At 33.8% G+C, this 17,642-nt stretch overlaps 1 protein-coding gene across 3 annotated transcripts in view; it reads left to right on the forward strand.

The window, feature by feature from the left end:
• The window catches only part of LOC126889632 (probable tubulin polyglutamylase ttll-15), a 63,538-nt gene that overhangs the window by 33,226 nt on the left and 12,670 nt on the right, over window positions 1-17,642 (forward strand). For all 3 annotated transcript variants that reach the window (XM_050658115.1, XM_050658117.1, XM_050658116.1), the window contains exons 2-4: window positions 5,166-5,485; window positions 11,955-12,338; window positions 16,435-16,692. In XM_050658115.1, the coding sequence (XP_050514072.1) occupies window positions 5,166-5,485; window positions 11,955-12,338; window positions 16,435-16,692 (962 nt within the window). The remainder of the gene's footprint in view (window positions 1-5,165; window positions 5,486-11,954; window positions 12,339-16,434; window positions 16,693-17,642) is intronic.

Consider the following 17,642-nt stretch of genomic DNA (forward strand, 5'->3'; position numbering starts at 1 on the left):
TAATATGTATTCGCCAATGGACAGGAATCCACAGCTAGGAAATGCTTCGCAACGCAGCTAAAAACAGAATTATTTAATCCTGACTAATTAATAGCTCACCTGACAAGGCAATGTACGGTGGACGCTTACGCAGAAATGCATGACACATTAAGAAGAAGAAACATAAAAAATTGCCCGTCACGATATTCATAAGTAATCCGCTAAGTTGTTCTTTTAGAAGACTGTTGCTTCTTTTTATATCCGGCTCGAAGGACCAATTTGGTGTTGGGGTTTTTCAACATCAAGAAATAATTTTTTCACTGCCTTTAGTTATTCCTAGCTTCCGAAGTTTAAAACCAGTGAAAAAAATATTTCTTGATGTTGAAAAAACCCCAACATCAAATTGTTGATGGTTGTTGCATGCATTCATATGAGGGGTCATTGTTTAAATAATTAAAAATTGGTAATTTTTGCACAAAATTTACTTTTTTAACTGCTGCGGTAATTAATGTTTTTATGAAAGTTTTTTACGATTTTTTTCTGCAAAGCTGAAGAAACACTCTTTCATACAAGACTTAATAAATTAAATTAGACCTTTAATTTATTTAAATAATAATTGTAAATCAAGATTGAAAAACGAATTTGCAAAAAAATATTATTTGCAATATAAATAAGCATTATGAAACGTTTTTTGCAGAAAAAGTTGCGCTGTGATGCCAGTATAAAGCAAAAAAAAATTGGTTGGAAAATATTTAGTAGTTTATGAGATATGTAATTTGTTTATTAAATATTACCATTTTTTCAATTGCAAAAACGCGGTTGTTGCCGATAGAGTACCTATACAATTTTTTAAGGTCTCATTATTTGATTTATGTACATATCTATATTTTTGATAAATGCATTGAGAAGTTAGAATTTCGATTAAACTCCCATCCGAAATAGCGTTTGAAAATTGTTGTAATTTATCTAAAACTTGTTTTTTTAATAACGTCGCCGAGATTAAAAATTTTGAAATGCTGTTTTGATAGTCACATTTTCAAAAGCAAAAGTTTTACTCATTTTTTGCCGAGATTGCTGTTCCAAATTTAAAAATTCATAATTATGCATACAGGTGTTACTGTTTTAATATACTGTTTTAGATGTTACTGTTTTAATATAAATTAAAAAAAAACATTGAAACTGGTCCATTATTAACGGAAATATTGCAAGCTACCTATACTGCTCCACCAAATTTCAGGTAAGAAGTTTTCAATTAAGGTCGCTACGAAAATCATTATTTTTTAAAAATATTCTATAATTTTTACTGTATTTATAAATGACATTGCTAAGTAGCAGGGTTGATAGATGTATCACGCACTTTTCAATGTTAATATTGATAAATAAACAAATTATGAATTTTTAAATTTGGAAAGGCTATCTCGGCAAAAAATGGTCCTAGTAAAACTTTTTTTTGCAAATGTATGAAAAATTACCGGGAACAAGACTATCAAAACAGCATTTAAAAATTTTTAATCCCGGCGACGGTATTAAAAACAAGCTTTAAACAAATTACAACAATTTTCAAACGCCATTTTGGATGGGAGTTTAATTAAAATTTTAACTTCCCAATGTATTTATTGAAAATAAATATAAAATAAAAAAATGTGGCCTTAAAAAATTGTATACTGCATCGGCAACAACAGAGTTCTTGCAATTCAAAAAATAGTAATATTTAATAAACAAATTACATATATCTCATAAACTACTGAAGATTTTCTAACCAATTTTTTTTTTATTTATACTAGTACCACAACGCATATTTTTCTCTAAAACAAAAATTTTCATAGTGCTTATTTATAATGAAAATATGTAATATTTTTCTGAAAATTTGTTTTTCAACCTTGATTTACAATTGTTTAAATAAATTAAGGGTCAAATTTAATTTAGTAAGTCTTATATGAAAAAATGTTTCTTCAGATTTGCAGAAAAAAATCGTAAAATCTTCATAAAAACATGAATTACCGCAGCAGTTAAAAAAGTAAATTTTGTGCAAAAATTACCCATTTTTAATTGTTTAAACAATGAACCCTCCATATGAATCGTACACTTTCTTGAAAGTATCTTTTGTTTTGACCTAAAGTTTGATATAAAATATATTCCAACCTGTACGGGTTTACATTTTGATTTACATGTTTGTATTGTAATTTTATTCGATTGGGCTAAATTGAGTATTTCTTGTTAGGTCATAGTTTTTATTCTTGACCGTTTTCATCTCATATATTTTGTTAGATTTTAAACGCTAAAAATGATAAATCCGCTTAAAATACATTATCTCACCAATACTCATTTAATTTTATTCAGAATATCATTAAGAACTGGCTTAGAGGTCAGTCAACTTTTTTACATTACTGCTGTTTCCTAAATATATCTAACAGATATGCATCAAACCATCAGCAAAAGAAAGTTTAATCAATGGTCGAAAGCTAGTACGAACAGAATTTCTCTGTCAGTTTTTTATCATATTATTATACCTACCTATTTTAATTTTTTGTAGCTCTAGATATAAAAAGAAAACAAAAAAACAGAGCAAATGTGCAATGACATAGTTTAGTTTGGTCGATTAGAAATTGGATTGAAAATAATTTTAAAACTTGACAAAAAAAAATTAATTAACATGGTTTTATAAGCTAAATTTGTTATTAGTATGGTTGTAAAACCACTTTTCTATTCATATATTTCTTATGGAATGAGACACAATAATTATTATTTGATGGATTATTTGATACTTCGACATTATAGTTTTCAAAATATTTTTTGTAATTAAATTTTTGCATTTGAATTTTTTAGGGTTAATAACTTGTATTATTAATATTGTACTTACGATATTATTAGGGTTTTTAGTGACCATTATTCACTACCATACAGTCCGTATCAGTCTGAGCCTGACTTTGTTACAGATTGAGTGAGGAAGTTCTCAGTCATTTCTCATGTAAATTTGTAAATAGAATTATCTTATTAGGCCTGGATCCTGCGTATCAAAAAAGTTTATTAATAGCAAGCTGAAAATTTGTTAGTAGCTTAACGGTGTCTAGTCTAACAAACTTTGATGTACGGGAACGCTGGAACAGGGGAAGTTTTAATAATCCTATTAGTCCAATCATTTGGTAATTTTACCTGGAAAGTTTTCCGGAAGTTTTGAAAAATGGGTATTTTGTGGATTTCGGTATGCTCTTTTCGGACACGTCCAGAACAGGACAAGTCCACAAAACTGATTTGACCTTGAAATGATCTTTACCTGGAGTGGTAGAGCTTAACGGACCCAATTTTTGTGATCAGCGACCCCAACACCCGCCTAATACACTTTTTCAGAGCGACTGTGTCGATTTATCTTGATTTGACCTTGAAATGACGTTGAGCTAGACGTGTGAGAGGTCAGAGTACCCCGGATTCGTGATCACCGACCCCAAAAACCCCCTAATATACTTTTTCAAAACGATTGTCGATTTATCTTGATTTGACCTTGAAATAACCTTTACCGGACGTGATAGAGGTCAGCGGAAACCGGATTCGTGATCAGCGACCCCAAAAACGGGGTCAAATAGTCCAAAATTTATTTGTTTAGTAAACCTGTATAATTCTTGGTTAATAGAGGCGGATAGAAGCGGCTATGATTCTGAAGTTTTCAGAGTAAATTTTGTAACCTGTATGAAGATAGTGTTGGCCTAGAGCAGGGGTGGGCAAATACTTTTAAGCGCGGGCCAAAATTAAATTTTCAAAATGTCTCCCGGGCCGGAGACATACCCAGTATGTACGCTAATGTTTTTGGTGGAGGTTTTTCTCTGCCCAAGAGATTTTTTTGACAAATATACTAAAGTTTCATTTTAAAGCATTTGGAGAAAGACATTTGACTGTTAATAATAATAAATTGTCTTTCTGGTGTGTACATGCGAACAATTTGTTCCCAGTAAAATTACGAAATTTTTAATATGGTCCATTATATTAAGCCATAACAAGGATCCAGATAAAAAATGAACTTCAGAAATTCGATCAAGAAGAGAGTAATCAAGAGCAGCCTTTTTGAAGATTTTGAGTAACCAAAGCTTCAATCTGCAAATCTGATATCGGATGGTATAATGTTATGTCAAGTCAACCATCATAGACGAAATTCAAAGGAGGCAACTTATCTGGTATGGTCATGTACGACGTCAATGGACGACCACAGGCTGCCAAATCAAATTTTAAAATGGACGCCAAGGAAAAGAAAGAAGAAAGGAACGCCAAAACAATCCTGGCTAGGTGGTATTCAGAAGGCAATGTCGGAAAGGAACCTTCACCCTGACGAATGCAATGACGGACGAAACTGGAAACTGGCAACCGGGAGGCGGAGAACGCTATAAATAACAGGGATAATCATAAAAATGTTATGTCCACTCTATTTTTCTTTATTGGATTGTTAATGCTGACTTAATGAAAAAGCTGCAAGCTTTTGAGATGTGGCTTTTTAGGGGAATTGTGAAAATACCATGGACCGATCTTATTACGAACTAAATGGTGTTGCACAGAATGGAAAAGGAACAGAGAACTTTTGACCATCATTAAAAGGAGAAAGACAGCAAGGAGAAAGTGAACATACTTAGAAATGATAACGTACTAAGTTCTCTTTTTTTTTCACCTCTGTGATAAACATTATAGAAGTTTTCAGGGACTTTCGGCCCTCAGTAATAATGTCATACTTATTTCATTCTGCGTTTAAATTTTTCAAAAATACTTATTATTAGTTTTCTCAGGAATCGAAAAATATGAATGCATTTAAAAAACATTAGGCCTACGCTCTTAAAAAAATTGCTTGCAGGATTTCTCAATATGCCGGATAAAGTAAGCAAAAGGGCCGGCTTTTGCCCACTCGTGGCCTAGAGCCTAGAGCTGAAATTGAATCGAATCCGATTCAATTCCGATGGTCAAAAAACAAAGTTTTGCGTTTCAAATTTTATTGGATTCTTTTTTTGTCACTTTACTTTTTACTTAAGTAGAATTTAGTTATCTTTACTCAAGTATAAATGAAAATATCAAATATCTCTAGAAGGGGGGCATTAGGTTTATCAGCCCTGCATAAAGCTCTGGTTGTAGACAATAAAAACGCATTATACAATATTAATATCATTTAAAATATCACCGATAAATAATTTTTACTCTTTTCAAATTTTCAGCCATCTCGACCTCCTCCAAAACCCCTGATAGAAACCGCTATAGGACAATGGACCATATTATCAGTTGTCTTAGGTGCTGTTGCAGTTCTAACAGTTATTGCCATAACTGCAGATGAGTGTAGGAAATGCTTCGATAAAGCATCAAACTTGCAACCGCTAGAGAAAATACAAAAGGCGTATTGGGCATATGGAAAAGATGTCGACGGAGGGCATTTGAAAGAAGTTTTCACGATACTAGATCGATTAGGATACAAGAAAGACGATAATTACTCAGAGTGGGATCTGCTTTGGGCCCACGATTATCCCTTTACGGAACTTAGGTAACTATCGGCAATATTTTAAATACACTAATAACAAAACAATATCGCATAATTTTTGAAACAGAAAAAAGTTTAAAAATAATCTTTAATTTTTAGCAGAATGTTGTTATAATACTTGTATATCGTCTTCTTTAGGTGTCTCCAAACCCATAACATTTCAAGTTGGAGCGTGTTTTCGCAGAAAAAAAACAGTAAACAAAACGTTGTTAAAAGAAAATATTTATTTTGGATATTTGTGTTCGAGTATTTGATCTGTGCTCTATATTTTTTTAAAAAGAAATCAGTAATACCGGGTGTCCACTTATATGTTCCCCCATTTTAACTGCCTATAACTTCTAAACGCCTCAAGATAGAAATATGCGGTTTTCGCTGAAATGTTTTATTTCAGTAAAAGTTTTGTCTGAATGGATTGAATTTTTTATATCTCTTTCAAATACGAAAAAAAATGGCGCATTTTTGAAAAAAAACGTTGTTGACTTTTTTAATGGAACACCCAGTATGTTTTTTGTAAATTGAAAGAAAGGTCATTCACCTATCCAGCGATATAAAGTTTTTCAAAATCGGTTGTCAAATCACTGAGTAATTAACTTTTAAAATGAGGGGTGCAACGTGGATATCACATACCTAAATAACATAACTGAGCAAAATGATATTATGTTATGTGATTTCCACATTGCATCTCTCATTTTAAAAATTAATTGCTCAGTCATTTGGCAACCGATTTTTAAAAATTTTATATCGCTGGATAGGTAAATGACCGTTTTTTCAAGATCCAAAAAAATATACTGGTTGTTTTAATAAAAAAAGCCAACAACGTTTTTTTTTCAAAAATCCGCCATTTTTTATTTAAAAGCGATATAAAAAATGGTCACTTACCTAAAAACTTGAAAAAAACGGTCATTTATCTATCCAGCGATATAAAAATTTTTAAAATTGGTTGTCAAATGACTGAGCAATTAATTTTTAAAATGAGAGATGCAATGTGGAAATCACGTAACTTGGTTAGTTATGTTATTTAGGTATGAGATATCCACGTTGCACCTCTCATTTTAAAAATTAATTACTCAGTGATTTGACAACCGATTTTAAAAAACCTTATATCGCAGATAGGTGAATGACCTTTCTTTCAATTTACAAAAGAATATACTGGGTGTTCCATTAAAAAAAGTCAACAACGTTTTTTTCAAAAATCCGCCATATTTTATTTCGTATTTGAAAGCGATATAAAAAATTCAATCCATTCAGACAAAACTTTTACTAAAATAAAACATTTAAGTGAAAACCGCATATTTTTATCTGGAGCCGTTTAGAAGTTATAGGCAGTTAAAATGGGGGAAAATATAAGTGGACACCCGGTATAACGCCAGAACAAGCAGTCCAAATTGTAGCTTTACTTGGAGATGGACGATCGCAGCAATAGCTTGCTGATGTTAAGGGAATCCACCAATCCAGTGTTTGAAGTGCTTTAAGAAGGTATGGAGAAAGTGGAGGACACAGAAGAAGACCAGTTCTAGCACTTCCCAGTTGCACGTACCTCACAGATGAACGTTATTTACATCTGCAGACTTTGCGTACACATCATGTTACAGCTAGACAACTGCGAAATTATCGTTCCACAGCCCGTGGCCCGTAATGTTCGGTTCGTAAAGCACCAATTCGGTTGGAAACAGATTAAGAAAATTTTGAATCAGAGCCAGAATAAGCCTATTGCTCCACTGTTAACGAGGGCACACCGTATGGCACGTTTAAGTTTTGCACCAGAACATGTCGATTGGAATATTAACGACTGAGCTAATATTCTTTTTATTGATGAGTCAAGATTTGCACTTTGTGGATCCGACAGTGCAAAGTGTCTGTCGGGCCCACAAAGTGCAAATCTTGACTCATCAGTAAAAAGAATATTAGTCCAGTCATTACTATTCCAATCGACATGTTCTGGTGCAAAACTTAAACGTGCCATACCGTGTGCCCTCGTTAACAATGGGACAGTAGCAGGCATTCTGGCTCTGACTCCAACTTTCCTTTATGTTTCTAACCGAATTGTCACTTTACGAACCGAACATTACGGGCCATGGGCTGTGCGAAAGTCATTTCGCAGTGGTCTCGCTGTAGCATATGTACGCAAAGTCTGTAGATGTAAATAACGTTCATCGGCAAGGTTCGTGTACCTGGGAAGTCCTGGAACCGATCTTTTTCTGTATCCTCCACTTTCTCTATACCTTCTTAAAACACTTGAAACGCTGGATTGGTGGATTCCCTTAACATCAGCAAGTTATTGTGCGATCGTCCATCTCCAATTAAAGCTACAATTTGGGCTGCTTATTCTGACGTTATATTACTCATTTTTGGTAAGAACGCAGCTCCTCATTCAAAACTCAAGCAGATCAAATTCTCGAGCACAAATGTCCAAAATAAATATTCTCCTTTAACAACGTTTTGTTTACTGTTCTTTTTCGGCCAAAACACGCTTCAACTTGAAATGTTATGGGCTTGTAGACACCTAATAGTGTAGGAAACAAAGGTTGAACCTTGCAAAATGGACACAAGTCCCTCAAGTTTTTCTGAAAAAAATTCGCCCCGGAACCCCCCTTTTCACCCCTTTAAAGGGGGTAATTTGTGGTTTTTGCGGAACGTAGCCCTTCCTGTACCTTTTACAAAAAAAAATTCTTTATAGAAATATGAAAAGGACTATATTTTCTACGTTTTATTTCCCGACAGCATATGTCTATCATCCACCGTCTAGCGGGGGTGGCGCCCCAAAGTTGACAAGTTTTTAAAAAAGATGTTTTTAAAAAATATATATTTTTCCCTAACTGTAACGGAGATTAAGAAGAAATCCTACGGCGATTATTCACAAATAAGTGACTGATTTTTTGGTATAGGTTTCACTTAAGGGTAATTGCCCTATTTTTAATTACAGGGTGTTACATTTCAAAAAACCCCTTTTTATACCATCTGAACAGTTTATGCTAGAGTAAAAAGACTTTCAGCGATTACCCATGTACTGGTGCTATTTACAAATTTGTATAATGAACCCCCATTTTTCCCCGGAACCACCCAAAAAAAAAGAAGAATTAATAAATAAAGTGATTTTCTTGGAATCCTTAACACACAATGCCCTTTATTATTATGCTTCATATACCATTTTGTGCACAATATTATTACCCACGCATGGACACTAAAAGCGATTTCCTAGTGCAACACCTGTAGCCAAAAAAAAATAAATAAAATGGGGCGTTGAAAAATTTTTTTTTTTTGCTTTTTGATCCATATGGGCATATGCTTCATCAATAGTGCTTTTCAAAAATATATATGGTTATTGCAACATCCCTGCGGAAACCACCCCTATCCTTGAAAATATACTGCAGAAACTACCCCTATCCCTTGGCGAGCATGTTTTTACGATTTTCTCATTACCTATTCATTCTTTTTAAACAAAACTTATACGAGGTTAAAGACCACTATTTACTCTAAAAATTAGGTCCTATTCATTTTTTTCGTATAAGCAACCGTTACGGCACAGTGGCGCCGTAAACCTCATATATGCTTTGGCGGGCTCCAGTTTTTGTTTTTTTTTTCGTCATCTGTTCGTTTTATTGATAAAGTACTTATGTAAAATAAAACAACACAGTGTAACCTAAAGATTATGACTTATGCACATTTTACAATCTTTGCGCCCCAAAGCCACAGTGGTGGCCCAAAATCAATTTTTGCATATTTTCGCCACCTACACGCATTTTATTGCATTAATGCTACTTTAATAGCACAATATTTACCCTTAGGTGGTCGCTCGGCAGTGGCGGATCCAGGGAGGGGTGATGGGGTGATCACCTCCCCCCCTCTCAAACCAAGTGATATTATATTTAAAGATTATAAAAATATTCTTTTATTCTTATAGAAATTTAGCCAATTGGCACCCCCCTCTAAACGATGCTGGATCCTCCACTGTTGGTAAAGCATAAAAAGTACGCCATTCTTATAAAAATAATAATATAATATAAGTATTTCTATAAAAATAAATGAATATTTTTATAATCTTTGAATATAATATCACTTGGTTTGAGAGGGGGGGAGGTGATCACCCCCATCACCCCTCCCTGGATCCGCCACTCCTTAGTGACCACTTAAGGGTAAATATGGTGCTATTAAGGTAGCATTAATGCAATAAAATGCGTGTAGGTGGCGAAAATATGCAAAAATTGATTTTGGGCCACCACTGTGGCTTTGGGGCGCAAAGATTGTAAAATGTGCATAGGTCATAATTTGTAGGTTACACTGTGTTGTTTTATTTTACATAAGTACTTTATCAATAAAACGAACAGATGACGAAAAAAAAAAACAAAAACTGGAGCCCGCCAAAGCATATATGAGGTTTACGGCGCCACTGTGCCGTAACGCTTGCTTATACGAAAAAAATGAATAGGACCTAATGTTTAGAGTAAATAGTGGTATTTAACCTTGTATAAGTTTTGTTTAAAAAGAATGCATAGGTAATGAGAAAATCGTAAAAACCTCCTCGCCAAGGGATAGGGGTAGTTTCTGCAGTATATTTTCAAGGATAGGTGTGGTTTCCGCAGGGATGTTGCAATAACCATATATATTTTTGAAAAGCACTATTGATGAAGCAGATACCCATATAGATCAAAAAGCAAAAAACAAAATAAAATTTCAACCCCCCATTTTATTTATTTATTTTTTGGCTACAGGGGTTGGACTAGGAAATCGCTTTTGGTGTCCATGCATGGGTAATAATAACGTGCACAAAATGATATATGAAGCATAATAATAAAGGGCATTGTGTGTGAAGGATTCCAAGAAAATCACTTTATTTATTAATTCTTCTTTGTTTTGGGGTGGTTCCGGGGAAAAATGGTGGTGCATTATACAAATTTGTAAATAGCACCAGTACATGGGTAATCGCTGAAAGTCTTTTTACTCTAGCATAAACGGTTCAGATGGTATAAAAAGGGGTTTTTTAAAATGTAACACCCTGTAATTAAAAATAGGGCAATTACCCTTAAGTGAAACCTATACCAAAAAATCGTTCACTTATTTGTGAATAATTGCCGTAGGATTTCTTCTTAATTTCCGTTACAGTTAGGGAAAAATATATTTGTTTTAAAAACATCTTTTTTAAAAACTTGTCAACTTTGGGGCGCCACCCCCGCTAAACGGTGGATGATAGACATATGCTGGCGGGAAATAAATCGTAGAAAATATAGTCCACTTCATATTTCTATAAAAAAATTTTTTGTAAAAGGTACAGGAAGGGCTACGTTCCGCAAAAACCACAAATTACCCCCTTTAAAGGGGTGAAAAGGGGGGTTCCGGGGCGAAATTTTTTCAGAAAAAGTTAGTCTTATAATAAGCACCCCTTGGTATAACGAAAAAAAAATAAAACCGGACTTGTGTCCATTTTGCAAGGTTCAACCTCTGTTTCCTACACTATAAAGGAGACGATAGATAACATTCTGCCAAAAATTCAAAATTATTTTTAAACTTTTTTTCTGTTTCGAAAATTATGCGATACTTTTTGTTTTATTGGTATACTATGGTGACAGGTATTATACCAGTATTAGGAAGCCAACCTCTTCTGCGTATTTTTCTCATCTGATGATCTCATAAGAATGAAATGTCCATAATACAATAGTATATACATGAGGCGTGAATATTCCTATTCGTACAATGTTGACATTTTCACCGATTTCTATATCGCCGGTCACGATCCTGTAAAATCTCAGGCTTCCCCATCTTTTTCCCTGCACTCTCTTCACTCCATCACTTTCTTTGGCCACTTGTCTCCGTTCATATGGCTTACACGTCCGTACTATTTCAAACTCTTGGCTTCAATTATTGTTGTCTCAATGCTCATTCTGCCGAATCTCTTCATTTCTTATTTTGTCGTGAAGTTGTAGCCTAGTATAATCTCCAACATCACATAATAAGTTGTAATGCTTTCGACTATAGTTTTGCAGATTGTCCAGTTCGTATGACTCAATATCCCTAATTTCACGGTGGTCTAGCCCTAGATTATTTCCATCTGATTTTCCAACAACTAGATAGTTGGTCTTTTCCAGATTAATCTACATTAAGCGTACAATCCAAACCTTATTCTCTTCGTTTAATTTTCTGATCTTATATCCTACATCATTCTTATCCTCAGATAATACAACCAATCACTTCATTTTCCTTCATTGCAGGCCACAATTTACTGAAGGGTATGCTATCTTAGACTTTCTTTTGGTCTTCGAATATCATATGTTGTTCTAAGTCTCTGGCTGTTCTTTTTTCTAAAAGCTATTTTATTCAAAACAGGTTGCCAGTGCAAGATCTTCCTGCACGAAAACCACTTTGCTCCTCCTTATCCGTAACTTTGTCCTCTATTCTTTCTTTTACAATTTGGCTGCAAGACTTACTTTCTACTGTCAATTTTTTTGTGATTAATTATTAATTGTGACTATTATTTCAGGTCGCAATTAGACAATCTGAAACCTCATCAAAAAGTTAACCATTTGCCGGGAATCGGTCACATAACAAACAAAGTAACTCTAGCTACTAGCGGCTTAAATTACATACCACCAGCATTCAAGCTACCAGTCGATAAAGACAAACTACTGGAATATTCCCAGAAGTTTACCAATGTATCGTTTGTACAAAAAAATAACGATCATCGTGAGGTTAAGATCAAAAAAATTTTTGACGTGAATTTAGACGAAGAAGGAACTTTTCTGCAGGAGTATGTTGATAAGCCTTTATTAGTTAGTGGGCACAGATTTGACATTGGTATTTATACTATAATTACTTCTGTTGAACCTTTAAGAGTTTATATTTACAACGGAGAAGGACTTTTACGGTAAGTAAATTATTAAAAACGAATATATTTTACATTGTGTCAGCCAAATAGAATAAATTCATATTTTTGAAGTGAAAACTTCCTTAGGGACGTTGTGCGATTTTTGGATTGGGGAAAAAGCAGTGAATTCGCGACCGTCATCGCGACCGTCATTGCGACCGTCATCGCGTATTCTATATATTATTTGTATGTATATATAAATTGTATAGAAGTATTTAAATCTAAAAAAATGTAAAACCTATTTTAGGATGGGGAAAAATGATTTATTTCGCGACCGTCATCTCTTCGGCGAAATAAATTTTGTACGTATCTATATTATGTGTATCTATACATAAATTCTATAGAAGTATTTAAATTTAAAATAAATGTAAAACCTATTTTTGAATGGGGAAAAAGGATTTATTTCGCGACTGTCATCTCTTCGGCGAAATAAATTTTGTACGTAAATGTATTGAAGTGAAAACTTCTTTAGGGACGTTGTGCACTTTTTGGATGGGAAAAAGTATTAAATTGGCGACCGTCATCGCGACCGTCATCGCTTCGACAAAATAAATTTTTGAAGTGAAAACTTCTTGAGGGTTGTTGTGCACTTTTTAGATGGAGAAAAAATATTGAATTAGCGACCGTCATGGCTTCGGCGAAATAAATTTTTAAAGTGAAAACTTCTTTTGGGGACGTTGTGTACTTTTTAGATGGGGAAAAAGTATTGAATCAGCGACCGTCATCGTGACCGTCATCACTTCGACGAAATAATTTTTTACGTATATGTATTGAAGTGAAAACTTCTTTAGGGACGTTGTGCTCTTTTTGGATGGGGGAAAAGTATTGAATTAGGGACCGTCATCGCGACCGTCATCGCTTCGACGAACTAAATTTTTGAAGTGAAAACTTCTTTTGGGGACGTTGTGCACTTTTTGGATGGGAAAAAGTATTAAATTAGCGACCGTCATCGCTTCGACGAAATAGATATTTGAAGTGAAAACTTCTTGAGGGACGTTGTGCACTTTTTGGATGGGGAAAAATATTAAATTAGCGACTGTCATCGCTTCGACGAAATAAATTTTTGAAGTGAAAATTTCTTTACGAACGTTATGCACTTTTTGGATGGGGGAAAATTATTGAATTAGGAACCGTCATCGCGACCATCATCGCTTCGACGAAATAAATATTTTAAGTGAAAACTTCTTGAAGGACGTTGTGCACTTTTTGGATGAAGAAAAATATTAAATTAGCGACTGTCATCGCTTCGACGAAATAAATTTTTGAAGTGAAAATTTCTTTATGGACGTTGTGCACTTCTTGGATGGGGAAAAAATATTGAATTTGCGACCGTGATCACTTCGCTGAAATAAATTTTGTACATATATTAATTATGTGTATGTATACATACATAAATAGCATAGGGCATACGCTTCGCGTAATTTATATACTATAAGCAGTTTTCACTTCTGTCGGCACTCCCACGAGTGCCTTCAATTTTTTTTAATGAAAACTTTTTATACATAATGTGTCATGTAACAATAAACCGATGCCAATTCACACATGCACTTTTAATCATGGATACATGGATTGACTATATTACAAAGTTCTATGTAGAGGAAGAACCAATGACGCTAGAACTGGAAATTCCAGAAATTAGCACAAATGAAAAAGTTAATATAAGTACACATAAACTTTGAAAAACACTGGAAAAGCTGAAGAGCATAGAAGCTACAGGTAAAGACAGAATACTAAACGAATTACGTACTGAAGTATTTTGGAGCAGCAATGACCAAACAATTAACAACATTAATTATAAAACACCATTAACCATTATACAAACCATCGAAGACATCTATTTTCATAATCGAATACAGGCAAAGATAAATAGAAAACTAACGCAGTTTATACCAGTACAAAGCAGATTCAGACAAGCTGACTCGTTAAGTCCACTGCTCTTTAATATAATAATGGACGAAATAATACAAGTAGTACGTAAAGGTCAGGGTTACAGAATGGGGAACAAATAAATCCAAATATTATGTTATGCAGACGACCCCGCAATAATCGCCGACACAGAAGACGATCTCCAAAGATTAACACACATCTTCAATACAACAGCCAAGAAATACAATATGACAATATCAGCAGAAAAAACCAAATGTATGACAACATCTAAATACCCACTACGATGTAAAATCGAAATTGATGGGAAAATAATAAAGTAGGAAGCAAGGTTTAGATATCTGGGAATAGATATAGCCAGTTACGGAGATGTTGAAGAGGAAGTACGACAACAAAGCTTAAAAGCAAGTAAAGCGGCGGGATCTCTTAATGACACAATCTGGAAGAACAAACAGCTAAAACAAGACACAAAAGCAAGAATCTATACCTAAAGCAGCAATTAGACCTATATTGACATACACGGCTGAGACACGACCTGACACATCTAAAACGAGACGAATACTAGATACAACACAGATGAAAATACTCCGTCGAATATCAGGGAAAAGTCTGTTGGATAGGGAGAGAAGCGAAAACATAAGATGGGTGCAAAACGGAAACAGGAGTGGAACAAACACATTAGTAGAATGGCAGAGGATAGGAATAGCACGAGATAAGTCAGCAAAGAGACGAAGAAGTATTGGCAGACCAAGAAAAAGATGGTGCGATAACTAAAACAATTTATGAGGCTAATATTGAAGAACAAACAGGCTTTAAAGCCTACATACAAGAAGGAAGAAGAAGAAGAATTATAAAACACAATAAAATACCGGAAGAATAGAGAACGAGCGATAATTTTTCTATTCAAAAATGGAGATAAAATCAGCCAGAAAACTACAGAGGTATCAACTTGCTAAATACTGCCCTAAAACTTACAACTAAAATTTTACAAGAACTAACGAATCAGAGGATAAGTTTAGCAGATGAACAACAGGATTTTCGTACTGGAAAATCATGTACAGATGCAATATTCGTCACAAAGCAAATTACTGAGAAATCACTACAGTATAATTGACCAGCATTTCTATGTCTGATTGACTCTTGAAGAAAGCATTTGACGGAGTAAGACAAAGATGTAATTCATCTTCTGTATAATAGAGAAGTTCTCCTAGAAATCATAATAAAAACTATTAGAAATATCTACCAAAACAACAAAATGCAAGTCAGAACAGATGAACAACTTACAGAATCTGCAGACATAAGCAGCGGAATAAGACAGATGAAATCATCAAAAGCGTCAACAAAGAAGGGATGCAGAATGGGAAACAAAGAATTAAAAATACTCTGTTACGCAGACGACGCAATAATGATAGCTCAAGATGAAGAGAGTCTGCAAAGATAGGTCCACATATTTATCATAACAGCAAAATAATTAAAAAAGACAATTTTATCTCAGCAAACTAAAATAACATGAATCAGTAAATAACAAGTAATGGAAATAAAATACCTTGGAATTACACTGTCCATCTACGGAGACCTAGACAAAGAAGTGAAAATCAAGGAATATAAACAAATATACTGGCTGGATGCCTTAATAGGTACTATATGGCGAAACCGACATAGTAACATATTAACGCTGAGATGAAGTCAAGAATTTATAAAACCAGTGTAAGACCAATAATGACTTAAGTATCAGAAACAAGACCTGATACAGCCAGAACACAAACATTACTGGAAACGGCAGAAATGAGAGTACTGAGAAGGATTACAGGAAATACTCTGAAAGATCTAAAGAGAAGTGAAGACATTAGAATGTAACGTACAATGTATAATCGAATGGACACTAAATAAAAAGAAAGAATGAAATAACCACATAAAGCAAAATGGGGTAGACACGTGTGGTCAAAATATCAAGAGATAAATCACTTCTTATCGGTAAAAGAAGTATCGGCCGACCGCGCAGAATATGGAGTGACAACCTTCCACAGAAGTATCAATTCACCAATGAAAAAGCAGTATTACGTATACCTAAAGAGAAAAAAATAAGAAGACCTTTAATCGTGATTAAACTTCAGAGACTGAAAGTAGTATTAAATAACAAATAACATTTGTACTGTATGCATAAGAGTTTCCTTAATCTTATTTCCTTAACTTTTGACATTTTCAATTTTAGATTCTGTCCAGAAAAATATCATCCATTTGATCCCGAAAATTTGGATAAATATGTTGTTGGTGACGACTACTTGCCCGTTTGGAAAATACCTGCGTTGGATTATTATTACAACGAATTAGGATTTGGGATGAGAGATAGCCTTAACGCTTATTTAAAAAGTTTGGGTAAAGATCCCAGTACTATTTGGAAGCAGATAGAAGATGCAATTCGAACTGTGGTATTAGCCAAAGAAGCTGCTATTGTTGATGTTCTACAAAGGTATAACATAATTTAAGTATCACAAATAAAAAAATGATAGTATTACTATGCTAAATTGTTTTTAGTTTCAATTATTTTGACTCTTAACTCCTGTTTGACCCAAATTCGTGAAATGGAGTAGGTAGAGCTGTTTTGATATTTCCATTAACTGCATTAATTAGTAAGGTTAATACCGGGATAATTATTTTGTCTCTTAGATCTGAATGATCATATGCATCAAGCGAGTACACTAACAGTTTTCATCTGTGTCAGAAGAGATTTTTATTTTAGTATACTTTTTAAGATTCGTTAATAAAAAATACAATTTAAGGGGAGCAGGTGTATGTTTTGAAAATTTTGAAATTATCGATTTTTTATTGTGTCAAATAAAAGGACATAACTTTAAGAATACTCTCTGAACATTTCAGATTGATCGGAGTAAAACTACCAGAGCTACAGCATGTTGAATATCCCTACCTTCGACTCAACTTACAATAGCTTGGCGCCAGCGCACTAGAGCGTGGAGAGAAACGTTCAACAGCTATTCCCCTTTTCTTTTGTAAATTACTCCACAATACAAAAATATATTCGGGTGTGCATCACGATTTGACAGACAAAAAAGGGATTAAAAATAAAAGTTGTAAAAACTTTAAACGCATTTTTCTCAAAACTGTTTTTTTTTTCAAATGCGGTGGACATTGTAACTATTATAACTATTGCAAAAACTGCATGACTGATTTACCTGAAATTTTGCATATATTTTTTTCCGACATTTCTTGAGGTAACGCTGTCGAAATATTTTTTGTTTTATGCTTATTTTTTGTTTAACAATAATAAATAGGTTGATTTTCACATTTTTTAAAACGTTTCTATATTTTTTAGAGTTTTTATAGTTCTATGTTTCCTAGGCATCTGAAATTTTCAGAAAAGCTCAGAACTAGCTAACAATACAATATTTAATTGCTATTATA

The sequence above is a fragment of the Diabrotica virgifera genome, chromosome 8 (assembly GCF_917563875.1).
Source record: "Diabrotica virgifera virgifera chromosome 8, PGI_DIABVI_V3a".
Lineage (NCBI taxonomy): Eukaryota > Metazoa > Arthropoda > Insecta > Coleoptera > Chrysomelidae > Diabrotica > Diabrotica virgifera.